This window comes from Pollicipes pollicipes, unplaced genomic scaffold, assembly GCF_011947565.3.
Source record: "Pollicipes pollicipes isolate AB1234 unplaced genomic scaffold, Ppol_2.1 Scaffold_3447;HRSCAF=4054_pilon_pilon_pilon, whole genome shotgun sequence".
In the NCBI taxonomy this organism is placed as follows: domain Eukaryota; kingdom Metazoa; phylum Arthropoda; class Thecostraca; order Pollicipedomorpha; family Pollicipedidae; genus Pollicipes; species Pollicipes pollicipes.
In genome coordinates this window covers 30,537,862-30,554,993 of record NW_023596297.1, presented here as the reverse complement: position 1 = coordinate 30,554,993, position 17,132 = coordinate 30,537,862, and the positions used below count along the sequence as shown (strand labels likewise).

Below are 17,132 nucleotides of genomic sequence, written 5' to 3'. Positions count from 1 at the left end.
ATGTGGGTGATCAAAGTAAGAATGGGTAGCTTTTATCCCGGCCCCCGAGTTCGATTTGATAGGAGATGCGTTCAGTGGGCGTCAGGGGCATGTGTTCTCGCCCGTCACGCCGACCACCTTAACTGTCATTGGCCAGTCTGAGTCGGCCGGAGCTCTCGGCGCGTGCCGACAGGCAGGAGCCTCCTGTCCCATCGCTCGTCGCACTCTGATTCCGTCTCGACAGCCGGAGCGTTCCGTGGGGGCCAATGGCCTCGTCTCGTCGGAGGAGGAGCACGTGGAGGGGGCGGAGCCTCAGCGGAGCCCGGCTCCTCTGCTGGAGCGGATCCGTCGCGACCGCCAGGATCTGGAGGCCAAGATAGCCAAGCTCAAGTCCTACATCAGCGCCTCGTCAGATATGATGAGCAAGCTGAAAGACGTGCCGGTGAGCGTGTGTATCGGCCCATCGCTTCACACATTCCGTCTTGATTCTGCAGGCAGCGTCTTGATTCTGTAAAAGGAGCAACACGATTTTGCTGTCTTGAAACGGTTGTCGCACAGTTCTCTGTCTGTGTGTCTGTCAACGCTGTTGTTTGTCTTGAAACAGTCAGGGCATGTCCGTCATCTTGAGCGATGGCGTTGATGCTGTTGTCATCGGGGTCATACCACGGACTCACCCTGAGCTTTTTGGCGTCGCCCCTCTCACACTTCTCACCCCCTTTCACCCCTCTCACTTCTCTCACCCTTCGCACCCCTCTCACCCCGACAGGAAGGGCCTCTCACCCCGAAGGGAACGGCCTCTCACTCCGACAGGAGCAGTGGCCACCGCGGAAAATCGAACCCATTGTCTCTGGTTTCCCACATGCGCAGTGAAACAACCACGCTACCGACGCCCTCTTCGATGCTTCGTAGTCATGTCGCTACCCAGTAAGAATGGTGGCTGGCCGGCAGGACATGAAAGAACGCTATGAGACCCTGTCCGCCACTCGAGCCGATCTGGTGCAGAACGCCGTGAACCTGCAGCAGCTGCTAGTGAAGCTCAAGGAGTCCGAGGTGGGTGCCCGAAACCGGTTCTGCAGACCCAGCACGTCACCGAAACCCTTGGGCCGATGGTGACGCATCCGCCATGAGGCGTTTTCCGCTGTAAGGTGGGTCAGTACACAACCGGTCTGTCAGCGGACGTCTTGCAGCCGTCTCTCACTTCTCACTCGTCTTGGGTCGTCAAATTGTGTTAAGCGATGGCGATTGTTAAAATTCACTCGATGTTCCATATTGCTTTTCTCGTAGCTGGAAGCTCCGTTCTTCTCATGCCCGTGGAATTCTCTGATGCCCTAGAATTGAAGGTAAGAGAAGGCCCTATACATGAATACCTCGCATCATTATGGGAACGTCAAAAAGTCGCCCATTCGAGCTAAAGGACGCTGCTGCTACGTGTTGCCTCACATCACCTGAATGAGCCCCCTCAAGTGACAAGCTGCACGTGAACCCTCCGGCCTCACTGGCGTGGGTGGGCTGCGGTGTGTTGCAGAGTGGTCAATTGGTCCATGTTGCAGAACCGCGCCAGCACGCTGGCGGGCCGGGAGCGGGCACTGGCTGCCGAGACGGCCGCCAGGAGCGAAGCCAACTTCAACGAGCTGACGCGCGAACTGCCGCCAGAGGTCAGTGCTGTCGTGTCGTGGGCCGGCATCGTCCAGGTGTGCACGCTAGATCTCGGACCGGCCGCTACCAGAGGTCGCTGTTCTCAATCCGTCAGCTGTTGTGTGGCATGTTGGCATGTGTAGCATAGCCCCACGCTGTTAAAAAGTGACGTTTATCTCTTCAAACTGTTACATATTATTCGACGAAAAGCATTTCTTTTGTTAGACGGTGGTGTTACGATGGAAACATGCTACCAGGGCAGTTTTTGCTCTCATTTGCCCGTCGAAGCTAAACGAATGCTGTTCGCAGATGGTGGCAGAGCTGGACCCCGAGGACAGAGCGAACTACGAGAAGAAGCGGGAGTTGCTGAGCCGAATAAACCAGTCACACGAAAGGTCAGGAACATTGGGGTCCTACTTCGTTCCTCCTCCTCCTCCTCCCTTCTTCCCTTCCTCATCTCTGTCTTCCTGTCAGTCTGTCCTGCCTCGCTGCTTCATCTCTTCCTCTCTTCCTCTTTTCCCTATCCGAACTCTCTCTTTCCTTTCTCCCCTCCCTCTCTCCCCCCTCCCTCTCTCCCCTCCCTGCCCTCTCTCTCTCTCTCTCATCTCTCCTCTCCTCTCTCTCTTCTCTCTCTCCTCTCCTCTCTCTCTCTCTCTCTCTCTCGTCTCTCCTCTCTCTCTCTCTCATCTACTCTCCTCTCTCTCGCCTCTCTCTCTTCTCTCTCTCTCTATCCACGATCGCGTCTATGCCATTGTACGTCGTGGTCATCAGCCAATCGACGCCCCACTATCATGCTGCTATCGTCCATAAACGCCTATGTGCACGGCGGCGGTAACGGTGGTGATGTGTTGTGCCTGCAGCTGCGTGCCATGGAGGTGGAACAGCAGAGGCTGCGCATGATGAAGGAGAACGTGGAGTGGAAACTGGCGGAAGCCAGGGCCAACCGGATGGGACTGCAGGTGGGTTAGAACCGGTCACACGCGTGGTAATTGATGTCGTGCTCTCACAAGTGTACCATCATGTGCCCAGAACACCGCACGACGCTACGACGACGCGCTGCTGCACGGGGGAGACAAAATGGCATCCGGTGCTTGTACTTGCTACAGACCGCGCCGCCTGGCTGGAGCGGACACAGTTACTGCTGTCGTTCTCTGTTCTGCTTAGTTGATGCCCTTTTTTCGCTCGCGTGTCCACTCTAGATTCTCCCAGCTCGTGCCTGGTGGTGTATTCATGGGGTCAGAATACTTCGTCCAGGAAGATCAACGTCTTGTGGTGGTCAAAGCAGGCTGAGGCCATTCGCGTTTCATGCAACTTTCAGATTGAAGCTCCGAAGCTACAGACGAATGGTTTCCTAGTGATCAAACCATAGAGCCATGTCTAGACTTAGTTTCCTCTGAAGACTGCATAGTCCTCTCGTAAAGCAACCACGGTCTCTTTGCACTACCCCTGAAATACGACCACACGTATAGTTTTCACCCCTGAGCTCAAGTATGTGAGTGAGGATAAGATTCTGGCCCGGCATCAAAGCGCGTATGCCATGTCCATCGTCTGACGACATTCAAGGACAAACAGCAGTGAGACACCGGTCTGTTTGCCATGAATGAGCTGATCGGTTAGTTCGTTGAAATTCTGGCGAGCGACCTGCATTATCAGCTTCCAGCCCTTTGAATAGACGTTTTGGTTCGATACTCAAGCGCCACTGACCCCGTATGATTCCACCAAGAGTCTCGCCTATTGTAGTTCCTCCGATGACTACAGTTCAGCCTTAGGGGTCATGCGCGGCTTCGATGCTATTAACCTCCTATTTCCTGTTATTCTAAGGACGCGGAATATGATAGCAAAGTTTTTTCCGGAACTACGATGTACAATTGATGCCAGCGCTAACACTTCGATAGACCAGGACAAGTTTCATGATTCATTCTTTCGCCACTTATCTGGCAACATGCTTCAATTTATTTTACCGTTGTGAACGATCTGTGGTCTTCCCATGTCCGGACACACTTATTCCTCTGCCTAAGCCCGAGAAGGACACACAGGGCCGTGCAATCTATCGTGCAATTCCGTTCACGAGCTCTTTTTTCAGCTTTCAGAATGCATGGAGGAGTAACGCCTTTTCTGGTTGATTGAATACCAGCACGGATACAAGGCAGGCTTGATCGCACACACGTGGCCTCGTTTTCCCACCATGTCGTACCGCAAATGTGATTGTCGTCGGCATCGTACCCCGGTTGATTACACCAACCAACTCGAAACTCGCATTACGCGTTTCGACAAAGGCGTCACACTACTACTGCGCCTCTCGCTATCAGTTGTTGCCATGCGATGGTCTTGAAACTTGCCTCACTTTCAAACTTCATCGGCTGGGATTTAGCGGGCATTTGTGCCGCAATCTGGTGGGATTGCTATCCGGGATACGACCGCTTTGTGTGAGAAGCGGTTCGGCCGTTTCCGACAACCACCACTTGGAGAACGGACTCTCATTGGAAAGTTTCGTCTCTTCCATGCCATCCAACTTTGATAGGGATCACTTATTTGAAAGCCTCCCTCCATGCATTTTCTCTCCACTCCTTGCCGATGATAGTGCAGTCTGGCGTACCGTCATCGCGTTGGACCATTTGCTGCCATGCCCACAAGAAGCCCTGTTTAAAATCCTCTACGATCTTTGCTTCTATGCTGAAAAAATATGCCGCTATGATTTCCAGCGAGAAACTGTTAGTCACGCCATCATCTCGTCTCCATCTCCACAACCACCATGTCCCTCCTCTCCGTCGTTCAGTTTTCTTGTCAACGCTCTTGATCCGAGACCATCGATGTGTACACAAGTGAAGCATGTTCGCTCTGAGTGTGTGAAGCGATTCACGTCTTCAGGTGCGGATGTGGGTCATGATACAGCGCCGGCCGGCTTACGCTGCATTCGTCTTACGAGCGGTCGGCTCTTTCCATTATCCCGTATGGTTACATGGCATCAATGCCGGATTTCTCATGGGACGGGGAAACTCGTGAGAACTCACCATAGGAAAACTAAAGAAAATCACAAATTCAGCTGGTTGTAGCACATCCGGTCAATGGCCATCCGGTCAGAAGAGCATTAAGTGGTCTCAACTCAGCATTAGGGGCTCAGACCCCCCCCCCCCCCTAAGGCTGAGTAGGACCATCGGGACGCAGGTCGGGTCTCACAGTTCCGCTGTACACCAGCCTCTGCTGCAACTGACTGAACCGCTCTGCCGCGGGCCCAAGCGCCACGCGCTCTTGTCGTGCCACCCTGGTAGCCAACACCACGGAAAGCTGTTTGTTCTTAATGGCCTCAGCCGCGCGGTGACAACAGCTTATGTTTAACAGAGACTGAATCGCCTGAGTGCCACATAGCCAAGCTGTCGCTTTCCTTACAGCGATGGCTCGAAGACTGGCGACCACACCGAATGCTTGTTACTCGGTGTCACTTACTACTCTCACAAACTTGTTTTGTGCCACACGACGTTCTGACAAATGTTAGTTACCGGATGACACTTCAGTGTGTACTTCGCGGAGCTGATTGTTTTCCTTATTTCATTACAACACATCCAAGAACATAATCGTAGCACGAGAATGGTGGTGATCTGCTCTTATTTCTAGGCGGTACTGCACCCACTTGTTTACCTAAATATCACTCGCCACCTCCTTGTCATCATTATCAGTATAAGCCATCTGTTATGCACACAGGGCTCGAACGTTGATTTTCCATCAGCTCCAAGCCATTGGAGGCATTGCAGGGAATGAGCGGGGTCACCACCTGGCCAAAGATGCTTTTACACCATTTTTCTCACACTACAGTCATCCTCGTTCATGTCACCAGAGAGTATTCTATCTATACTTTGACAAAATGCGTTTGACAGCAACAAATGACGCGGATCATTAAAGGATCCAATTGCCTAACGTCATGCCTGACACCGTGACATAAGTAGGTTGTTCGTGCACTGTTTAGAGGAGCAGATATTAACACGCCCTCGGACCGGACACACTAGGCACACGCGAACTTTATATACATATATATATTATTATATATATATATATATATATATGTAATATATGTATATAGATAATATATATATATATATGTATATATATGTGTGTTGTGTGGTGTGTGCGTGTGTGTGTGTGTGTGAGTGTGTGTGCGGTGGTGTGTGTGTGTGTGTGTGTGTGTGTGTGTGTGTGTGTGTGTGTGTGTGTGTTGTGTGTGTTGTGTGTGTGTGTGTGTGTGTGTGTGTGTGTTTGTGTGTGTGTGTGTGTGTGTGTGTGTGTGTGTGTGTGTGTGTGTGGTGTGTGTGTGTGTGTGTGTGTTGTGTGTGTTTATGTGTGTGCGGTGGCACACATCAGTTTAGTCCCCAAATATCACACCCGTGGTGACGGTCTCCATTCGGTTAGACATATTTTACTTGAATGCGGCGAATTTCAGCAAGAGTCGAATATTGTGGAGGCCAATGGTTGGTCCAGTGTTGAATTGTCTTTAAAGATTTTCTTGAATGACGATCACCTACAGCTGTTGAGTCCCCTTTTCCATTTCCACCGCCTTACTGACATGCTTAAAGCAATACGGGAGACCATAAGTAACCGGCTATCTTTCATACGGTTCATGTCATATGCTTCGTGTATCATTTCAGATGCTCCACTATGTATTTCCAATGTGTATGCCCCGTCACCTTTTGAAGGCGTAGAATGGCCTAAATGGGGCGAACGCCTTAAGCCAAATAAAAAATGCGTTCATTTCCGAGACCGTTTGATGCGTCAGCGGGGTCTGTGTGAAGACAGGATGCTGCTCACCCGTGTGACTTTGGACGAGTGAGGCGGGTCACCGGCGCTGACGACCGTTTGCCGGCGGCCGCAGGAGAAGGCGCAGGAGCTGCTGCACGACATGCCAGGGGTACATCCGGCCGCTGATGCCACCAACTGGGAATCCACGGCTGCGCCCGACAGGAGGTATGCTACGTGTCGCGATGTTCGTGTCCGGCACACGCAGCCGACCAGTGTGACGGAGCCTTGCGAGAAGGCCTGGTGTCGACAGCAGATAATAGGCAACTTCTTTCGTCCCCTTTCAGTGCTTTGTGCTTGCACTGGTGTGTTTTAATTCGGTGGTTTATCTTTGTATTGCTTGGTTTGACACACTCCCCGTGAGGTACCCTGTCACTGCATAGTTATTCTGAGCGTCGACTCAAACCACTCGTACATGCATCGTAAAACAAACCGAATGCTCCATCACTTCTTAAAGTTTACAACTTCCTCAGTCCCAAAGCTCGTCAACGATCGCATTTCCCACTATCTACTCGTTCCCCGCCGAACTCCGAGCTCGTATCGTTGTGTGGATTATGACTGGCTGAACGGCTGCCAAAAACTGCACTCGGACCTCGAGGGTTAAAGGGCTTGTGGCGTAGCGCTGCAGCTCCGTCTCCGTCATTATACCCACCCGCCTGGGACCTCTCAGACCTGAGATCCTTCTGACATGAACCACTCTTACCTGAAACCCCTTTGAACTGAAACTCCTCTGATCAAGGACCTTTCTGACCTAGGACCCCTCAGACCTGAGATCCTTCTGACTTGAGGCCACCCTAACCTGGGACCACTCTGACCTGAAACCCCTTTAATCTGAAACTCCTTTGATCTAGGACCTCTCTGGCCTAAGACCCTCTGACCTGAAATCATTTGACGCGAGACTGTTGTCGCCTGAGACTTCCACTAACGTGAGGCCCCTCTCGCCTGGGACCCGCCTGACCGCTGCCCGTGCCGGCCGTGGGAGCCGCCCGCCCCAGTCCGGTCGCGGCGGCTGCCTCACGCTCCGGGTCTCGGCCGAGGTTGCAGTGCCCTGGCGAGCCTGAACGCCCGCGTGGCGGCGCTGCAGTCGCTGCCGCTGGAGGGCCTGGACGCGGCCGCGGCCGAGCAGCTGCAGGAGCGGCTGCGCGGCCTAGCCGAGAAGCGCCGCCAGCTGGACGACATGGCCGAGCAGCTTGCCCAGCTGCAGCGGCAGTCGCAGCTGGAGGACCGCTCGCCACCTACCGGTGAGTGCTGGCAACACCGGAGAGAGCAGCGGGCGGCTATGGGCGGGACGCCGGCCTCGGACACACAGCTGCAGACAGACCAGCAGCCCCACATAGCCGGTTACAAACACACAGTCGCGGACAGGACACTGGGATCCTGAGAGGCAACTACCGGCTGCCAGCCATGCAGGCGGGTTTGCACACTCAGTCATACTACATTTATCACCAGATATGGCGCACGTAGAGCAATTGAAGTGGCATAGCTACTCTGCCAACCTGCGCTGTATCTACGCCCCCCTTCCGCTCCCACCCTCAGCTAGTGGAAGCAACTCAGAAGTGGCCAGGAGTGGAGATTTGTTCGTGTCATGTGTTAGTTCATAGCTGGGTTATCGATCAATCTTCAATATATCAGGAGGTAGTAATTCAACGAGTGACTCGCAATAATAAGCACAGTTTGAAGCGCTGAGTTTCGTAAATCTATAACGTCGTTTAACCAGTGCCTACAGGTATATTAAAGGTCGTTGTCTGAGCATTTGAAATCTGGGCTCACGGTGCCCAAAAACCAGGAGCTGCATGTCTTTTTTACCTATATCAAGTTATGCAAGTGGTTACATGCATTTGCGAAGAATATTATGGAACAGATAAGATAGTATAAATAGCCTCATTCCTTGTACAATAATCATGAGAATGAAAAAAACGGATGTATTACATCTGCCCTGACGTTCATACATTCATGCAAAACATCCATCTCTCCATTCTCCTGGTTATTCTACGAGGAGTAAGGCTATTAATACTGTATTATCTGTCTTACGTCAAGTTATTTTGTATGCTGGCAGTTTCATTTTGAATCGACCCGAAATGAATGTTGAATGCCTCCATAGGAGTCAATCATGCTATCGATTTATTTGGGATGGCTTTAACACTAGGATCCCCCAAAACTGACGTCATTAACATATCAGCATGCAGCGGACATGTCCTGCTGTAGCGGCATGAGATCAGCATCTGGCCGTCCGACACTAGATTAGATACTGCCTGCCACCTCGTGCACAAATAAAACACCTTTATAATGGGCGCACTGGTCATTTGTCCCATGCCAGATGCGATACCCTTAACAACAATGGAATCAGTTCCTGGGGGCACGTTGGATGATGTGCCTGGTTCTTGAAGCACATGGAGGGCTTCCTGAGTCGTTGGGTCACGCGGGACTATACGTATTGCTACTGGTGGTTTTGTTGGATGGTATACTAGCCCCTGGTTTTGATGTCGGCTGGCGTACCCACCTCCCGGGGCAGGGCGTGGCGAGGCGTGGTGGACAATATGCCTTGCTCGTGGGGATCATGTCGTAGGGTGTGCTTGACTTCTGGGGTTGATGCCGAAAGGCAAACTTGGCTTTTGGGCCCATGACGGTAAGTTGGCTTGGCTCCCTAAATTCATATGGACGGTATATAGTACACCTGGCTCCAAAAGACCATGTATGAAGGTGCCTACATTATCTCCTGGAGTTTTTATCGGACACCATACCTGGCTGGCATACCGATATGCTAGGCCATACCTGGCTGGCAAACCGATATGCTAGGCGTACCTGTCTGCTGGGATTCATGTCTGACAGAATACTTTGCTGTTCGGGGGGCCATGTCGCACGGCCTATCTTACTCCTGGAATTCCTGTCGTGCTGTAGAGCTGGCTCGACGTAGCTGGCTTCTGGGACGCACGCAAACCCGGTGTTAAAGCTCCTGAAGCTGATGTCAGGTGATGTACCCCGTACTTGGTGCTCCAATCGGGCGAAAATGCCTGGTTCCTGTGCCCTCTAGATCCTGAGGCTTCTGGGTCCTAAATCTCACGTCAGATGATGTGCCGTATACTTGGGGCTAGTATCGGGCGGAATGTCTGGATCCTAAGGCTCTTGGATCCCGAGGCTCCTGGACCCCGCGTCTCCCGTTTCCTGAGGCTCCTGGATCTTGAGTCTTCTGGATGCTGATGCTCGTGTCGCACGGTACGTCTGACCCCAGGAGCTGACGCCTGATAGCCTCCTAGCCCTGGAGCTCTCTCCAGACCGTATCTGCGGGCCCAGCCGCGGCGGCGTCAGGCCGCGGCCGGGATTAGCGCGGTCCTGGGGGGCCGGTGACACGATCAGAAGGTGGCGTCGGCTCTGGCCGGCGCCCGCGGCTGCCCGCTCGCCAGATTCCGTCCTGCTGTCGCGGCTGACTGATGACCGGAGATAGCTGGGCCGTCGGAGCCGCCGGCGATCACCGCAGAAACAAATGGCCCTCTATTGGAGCCCGACGACGGCAGGCGATTGTCGGGCTCTTCGAATCAAAGCCACCTTTCTGGCCGGCCTCCGCTCCGCCCACGCGCCAGCCGCGCCGCTCTGTGTGGCGGGGTAGGGCGGCGAGGAGGATCGGGTCAAGAGCGTGGTGCCCACGAACGCAGATAGATGTGATTTCAGATTTAAAGATTCTCGTTCTCATCGCTGTTAAAAGTGGTATGGTGTCAGCATACAAACCAAAACGAATTTGCTTAATGGACGACGAGGGCGCAGCCAAAACACCTTGGCCGTGGCGCCCAAATCTCCCACACGTTGACACGAACCCGATTCGACCGTCGATTCAGGCTCGTTTTGATCGCAACTATGGTCAGGCTCGTTTTGATTCCGCTGTCAGGTCAGGCTCGTTTTGACCGTAACTCTGATGGTACAATGTCCACCGGCCTGGGATTGGCTGGGGAGAAACACCTGCAAAGTCCGCCCTGGTGCACAGCGCGGTCGTCTGTTGGCCCCGATTAGGTGATAATGCGCGTAATGTACGACGAACATCAGCACATCTTCTGAAAGCCCGACACTCGATGATTTAAAATATGCTTTCCATTTCTGAAGTTTGCTGAAGTGCGCGATTCCTGGAACGTCATCGCGATTCTATTTGATACTTTTATTTGCTTGATTCGACCTCATTCACTTTAAACGTCACACAACCTTTGCAAAATTCGCGGCTGGTGAGCACCTTCAGTGCATGGAAATTTGCCCCGTCTTGCTGCGATGGCGTTACTATTTTTTGTGTGTCATATTTCACACCAGTTAATAGCTTACACCCCAGTAAATATCGCCTGGTATTTGGCAGGAGTGTATCCCTGTTCCAATGAACGCAAATATAGCTCTCACGTCCGCTCAGATCCATCTAAAAGACGCTAATTTGATGAGCATGACCCATTCATTCAAATTACGGACCGCTGGGTCTAAAACTGACCAGTCACGGCTGGTCCCAAACCGACGTATTTTATCGAGTAACTGCCAATGATCAGCCATAGTGATGGCAGAATACCAGGAAGATGGCAGGTCTTCTGGACGAACACAAGGGTGTCTAGCCATTCACTGTAACTTGATTCTAGAGAAGAGTATCCGTCTCCTTTAAACGGAAGAAGTGATCAAGATTAGATGCAATCATCGCAAACACGATCCGTAATATATATATATATATATAATATATATATATGTATATATATATATGTATATATGCATATATATATGTATATGTATATGTATAAATATATATATATATACACACAGAGAGAGATAGATAGATAGATAGATGGATAGATAGATAGATAGATAGATAGATAGATAGATAGATAGATAGATAGATAGATAGAAAGATAGCTCGTAGGACCCCAGCTATTTTTGAATATGCGTCATGGTGAAATTAGCAGCGCTGATGCCATAAAGCCGGGCTACCAAATGCATGACATATTTCAACAAGAGTACCATTCAGCACTGACCGGATCGGGCTGGCACCTATCGCCTGCAACTTTTAAAGGCCTCGAACCGTTCAGCACATCATAATGACATTTCGTCCTGCTGAATTCCAAACCTTTGCAACTGACTGCAAATTTAAATGCTCTAACTTGCCACGTTCATGACCTATGACCCTGTTTTCAAAGGCCTCCGTGGTGAAAACGTGAAAAGTCAGCGCTTTGCGGCGTACGTTTAACTTTCTGTGCACCAAATATTATTTTCCAACAGCATTAGAGGCGCACATTGACGGCATAAGAAACACCTGCATTGGCTGTGAGCTTTGTGAATGTGGTTTGACGCTAAGGTTACATCAGGTCAAATCTTAATGCTGCGGTAAAATGAGCCACCAAATCCGTTATACAACGAACGAAAACGATTGTCTGTGCCGATGGGGGTGTGAAGCAATTCATGGTCGAGGCTATGTCATGTTAAGCCTTGAAAACTACGTACAGTACTGTATAAATACTGCAGCATGCCGATACCGTCGCGTCAAACGCATTCCAAATGCATTGGTGTATGGTTTGACACGCAGGTCATACACGTTCAGTGTCAAACGTGACTTGAGTGATCTAGCACAGCATTGTATTATTTCATTTCATCTCAATGATCGCGTGCCTTGATTTCGGCCACCTTTACATCGCGGAAATAAACCTTGATGAACGCGATCTTTCAGCTCAACACAAGGCGTATTTAATTCAATTCAGATAGCGTTGTAGCTCACAAATGGCGCCTGATCGCTGTACTTAAATAAAACGGGTGTTAACTAGGCAGGGGTTCGCAAAAACGTCTTCAATTTGCTGACGCAGGTTATGAAACCGATGAAACTGGCAGTGGTGAAGATAAAATTTAACGGATTTTTTAAGCAATATACACACCTGGAAACGCCAAGCGTGCAGTTTTAGGACGGTGCACTCCACGTCCATGCTAAATACACTGGGTTCTCTTCCAACGACTCGTTGTATCCAGCGTGCTGCACCCAGCCGACGCGACAACGCGACGCAGCTCAAAGCAAAGCTGGCGGCCGGCAACGTGGGCTCTAGGCGACAGACGCGTCGCGGGTCTCTGACCCGACAACCTCTGACCTTCAGCAGCTGACCGCGAGCAGCCAGTGGGGTGGCCCCCGCCGCCTGAATACAGAGCGGCGCTGAGCGAGCCGGGCCGCGGGACGGGGTGGTCGGAGCGCGCGCTCCCGAGCCGGCCACATGGAGGTGGAGCGGGGCGGGCGCAGCGCTGTACGCGGCACATCAAACAAAAGTGGAGCTGCACAGAAATGCCTCTCTTTTGAGTGGAGCGCATCGAGGTGGATAGCTGCAGCCACTGTGCTGTCCGGAACAGAACACACTGAGGGGGAGCCGTGTCGAAGCAGCTCTCTTCTGAGCTGGCGGCACTGTGCTGAAGTGGTGCAGACCCAGCCCTCTCCAGAGCCGGCCACAGCCCCCTCGGCAGCGCGCGGCGGTGATGCGCGCCGACGGCAGCTCCCGCCGTAATGCAGTCCGCCACCGCCTGCCAACTGCTCGGATATCAGCCCGGCAAGCCTGTCACGACCGGGGGCCACGGCCAGCCAACCGGCGAAAAGATCAAACCATCGACGCTGCAACAAAATGGCGGATGTGAGATCTTTCCGACACCTACGTTTAAAGCGCGGTGCTTTCTGAGACTGATAAGGGAAATAAAAAACGAGGTTGGCTGATTTTTATTGTTCATTCCCTCAAAGCACCGTCACAAGCTAGGCATATATAGTGACATCCACGCTCGTTAAGGTCACATTGCAATGACTGCTGGACTGCAAGGTGCACGCACTCTGGACTGTAATACCGAACGGCCTCAACTTTGCACACTCGACGGCTTATGACGCACCTGCTGAGCGGGGCAAGTACGGAGCCCCGTCCATTATGAATCATGCAGTATGCATCGCACGGCCCGAATAATTTGATATTGAGGTGACGAGATTACATTAATTTCTGCTCCGAGGGGCTGGAGGGTTTCCAAAACCTGCGCGCATATTTTGGAGACGCACCGAACGCTGTTGGTTTAAAACCGGGCCCCGGCGACAGATCTCGTTTTATTTGAGGTCTTGATGTTGTTACAACTCGTTGACATAATGTTTCCACTTTGAAGTGGACTTCCGTTCTGTCGAAATGCACGGTTCGTGTTGGTCCTCGCCCTTGCGGTTTATCAGACCGTGGGTCGGTGATTAAGTATCCTATGTGCTCTACGCTGCGTGATCTCAGACATTCGTTACGCTGCGAATAACGTGCCGCTTTGTTCATGCCCTAAGCCTGTCCTCATATGACAAGTCGCCAATCCCATTTTCATGCCAGTTGCTTTTCGCTGTACTCTTTCCAGTTAATCTATTTTTTTGAAGCATGGTGACCAAGCTGCAATATGTACACGATAGGTATGGGCTGGCTCAATCAGATCACCAAGGTTAACCATACATTTGGCGTGCCATTCTACGCACTGGAATTTCAAGTTCACGAAAGGTAATGCATGACTGGGTCCAAAGCTGTAGGGTCCTCCGGAAAGGCGCCACAGAAATCCTTTAAGGTTCCAGACTGCAGGCATACTGTCATGCTCCTGTTGGGTTGTTCAGCCAAAGTTTACGGATTCTGATCGCGACGGCTCCAGCGATTTGCAGTTTCCGGACAGTCCGCTCTGGTGAGAGAGGATGGCTGTGTTCTCTGTGCGGTCAGATCGAGTGGCGGTGCAGATTGCGGTCATGTGCTTTATTGGCATGTTCTGGGGGATCCCAGACTGGAGGTGACAGGTAAGGCGACGTGCGCGCGCGCGCGCGAGAGAGAGAGAGAGAGGGGGGGGGAGAGGTCCTTATGAGTGCAATGCCTATAACGTCTTGTTGGAGTGCGGAAATCACCGTACATGCATTTGTAGGCACGTATTACCTTGGAAGCTTTCAGCTTGCTCTCTCTCTCTCTCTCTCTCTCTCTCTCTCTCGCTCTCTCTCTCTCTCTCTCTCTCTCTCTCCTCTCTCTCTCTCTCTCCTCTCCTCTCCTCATCTCTCTCTCTCTCTCCTCTCCTCTCTTCTCCTCTTCCCTGGTTCCTCCTCTTGTTCTCGTGCTCAGTACTCTTCACTGTCGGATTCAAAACACAAAAAACCCAACGCTGCTTTATGTAATAATGCTGGATTGAATCTGCCATCTTCGTTGAGCGGCGGTCAACGTTTTCTCTTGATTGTGTTTTTTTGGTGCCTCCTCGTCAGCTAGGTACTTAGCCACTCATTTGGTCTTTTAGAGCGGTTTATGCGTTTGCCCTCGCTTGTTTTTGCCGCGCCCTTTGCAATCCGTCTTGTAAGAAATTGGCGATGTGCGTTCTTTTTTGTAGTCAACATCTTTGCATGAGCAGTAATTGTTAAACAGCATCTGTTTCAAGATCTGAGACTCCCCGTGTGCATGCTGCCACGAGGTCCACGTGAGGAGAGCCCGCCGAACATAGCTTCGGATGGCGCCGTTTTATACTGCGGAGGGCAGTCGCTGCGTGCGTTCATAAATCATGCTCTCTCCGCCCAGGGCCTGGCGTCGTAAAAGCCGAGTGGTTGGCGCGTTTCGAATCCCACGAAGGGGGCTCGGGCTCCAATCTCGGTTGCGCCATGGTCCGCGAGAGTTTACTGTGGCTTATACGAGCGAGCTAATACGAGCTGGCGTTCGATGGAAATGCGTGATGAAGTGCGTTGTGCTACCTGTGAAAAAGGTAAGGAATTTGATTTGTTCTGGATCCTTACCTCACCATTAAAACGCAGCACGGACATGTCTTCCAGCTTCAGCCGAAGCTACCCCAAGGCGTCTTCGTCGCTGACTTCAACAAAAACATTATCAACGTATCTTTCGTAGAAGTGGGGTGGCTTATTCTAGGAACTGAGGATACCTTCCCGCACGTGCCTCATATAGGCGTTGCGAAGAGCACGACTAGTGTGGGCGTCATCGGTACGTCATCCGCCAGGAGATAATGCTGGTCTTCAGCTGAGCAAAAAGGTGCTTCTTTTGGCTCACATTTGTAGCATTTGTTGATATAATTACCTCCAAAGCTGGGAGCAGGACAGTTGAGAATGTTCATAAGCTTATGAGAGTACGTGTGGCTTCAGTCAAAAGAACGCTGGTGAACGAGCTTTCAGCATCGAGAGCCGCTATTTGCGTACAAGTGCGTACGCGCCTGCGTATGCACATCCTTCTCCGCTGTTACGGGTACCATTAGCGCATGCGCAGCGCTGATGGTATTGTATCAATTAGATCGGTACGTCGGTCGCGTGGCACGCCTAATGCACGGCACGTCAGCTGATTCTAATGAGGTGTCGTAATGTATTGAGCGGCACGTCGCAGATTGAGCGCGACGGCCAGCGATGCATGCTGAGTGGCATTGTCGCTGTTGGTCGCCGCTCGCGGCGGGCGGGGAAGCCGACCGTGGACCGGTGGACAACGGCAGCGGCGCTCGGTCCCGACCCGGCGCACCGCAGTCAGCACGCAACGGCGCCCACGCAGCACCACCGGGCGCCGGTATCGGCAAATCATCCGTCTTTCCTGTCATTGACCGCAGCTATCGACCGGAGCCGGCGGGCGCGCAGCCCCGAATTGCCCAGCGGGCCGGGGGCTGCTGCCGGGCCGGTGACGGTGCGGCCGCTGCGCCGATGCTCTCGGCAAGGCCGCTGCATAATACAGCGGCTGCTGGTCCCCGCTGGTCCGGACGGTCCCCTGCTCGGGGCAGCCGTGTCACCCGGCGCTGGCGCTGGGCTGGATCGGGAAGGACTCGCCGGTGACGTCACAGTGGGCTGCGGTGACGTCAGACGTGGGCTCCGGTGTCCTGGTGGAGAGGAGAGAGCGGAGCACCCCGCAGCCTCGCACCGGCGGCTGGTTGTCGGAAGGGGATGGGGTCCGTCGGTGGCGTAACCTGCGGTACTCTGTCGGGGTAGTCGGCCGATGCCGTGTGCCGTTAGCACACCGCTGGGAGGGGTCGCATACATCGACGGTGCACGATTGGACTGTTGGAAGGGAAAGAAGTCTGCCGGTAACTGGCGCCGCTAGTATGCTGTTTGAAACAGGGCGGTGTTTCTTGAAAATAAGTTTGGGAGATTTCCCCGGGGAAAAATAGCGAGAACCACCCCAAAATATGCCAACGAACTGGTTTATCCCTGTATTTGGCCCATGTCATCCGCATTTTTTGTTGTGGGGGAAGGGCTGGGGTCTCAAATTAAACTGAATTCACACCCTGATTCGAAAAAAGCTAAGTTGTCCGTGCGGCGCGCCACCGACGCCGCGCCGTTGCAAGGGAGTGAAGCTCACCGACACCGCACTCGGCGGCGCACAGTTGTCAGCAAGCAGAGCTCACCGACGCCGACGGCGCTCCCGCCGTGTCGAGCGCTGTGAGGGCCGCCGGTACCGCACGGCGGCGGCGAACAGGTGGGAGCGGGGCGCGGCAGGGAGACGCACACTCCCGGAAGCCGTCTTCGTCGCCACGGTGCGCCGTCAGTCTAACGACCGGCCCCGATCGAGCTCCGCTGGATAATGCATCGCGGCCCGCCGGACGCTGCACGGCCCACGAGGGCACTGGCGGCCGGCCTCGCTCGGTCCTCCCCAGGTCGGGGCGCGCTCGTCCAAGATGGCTGCCGATCGGCCGCCGCGACACGCAACTGCGCCGCGACGGAAACTCATTGTTCGAACTTCCGATTGCAATGGCAATTCATTGGTGAACAATTAGTGGGCGAAGCTCGGACGCGTCGTGCT

At 52.9% G+C, this 17,132-nt stretch overlaps 1 protein-coding gene across 1 annotated transcript in view; it reads left to right on the top strand.

Moving 5' to 3' along the window:
* LOC119092426 (uncharacterized) overlaps window positions 1–17,132 on the top strand; it is a 35,798-nt gene that overhangs the window by 1,591 nt on the left and 17,075 nt on the right. Inside the window, exons 3-9 of the mRNA XM_037215388.1 lie at window positions 224–421; window positions 928–1,029; window positions 1,530–1,634; window positions 1,924–2,034; window positions 2,475–2,573; window positions 6,476–6,567; window positions 7,444–7,640. Of these exons, the coding sequence (XP_037071283.1) occupies window positions 224–421; window positions 928–1,029; window positions 1,530–1,634; window positions 1,924–2,034; window positions 2,475–2,573; window positions 6,476–6,567; window positions 7,444–7,640 (904 nt within the window). The remainder of the gene's footprint in view (window positions 1–223; window positions 422–927; window positions 1,030–1,529; window positions 1,635–1,923; window positions 2,035–2,474; window positions 2,574–6,475; window positions 6,568–7,443; window positions 7,641–17,132) is intronic.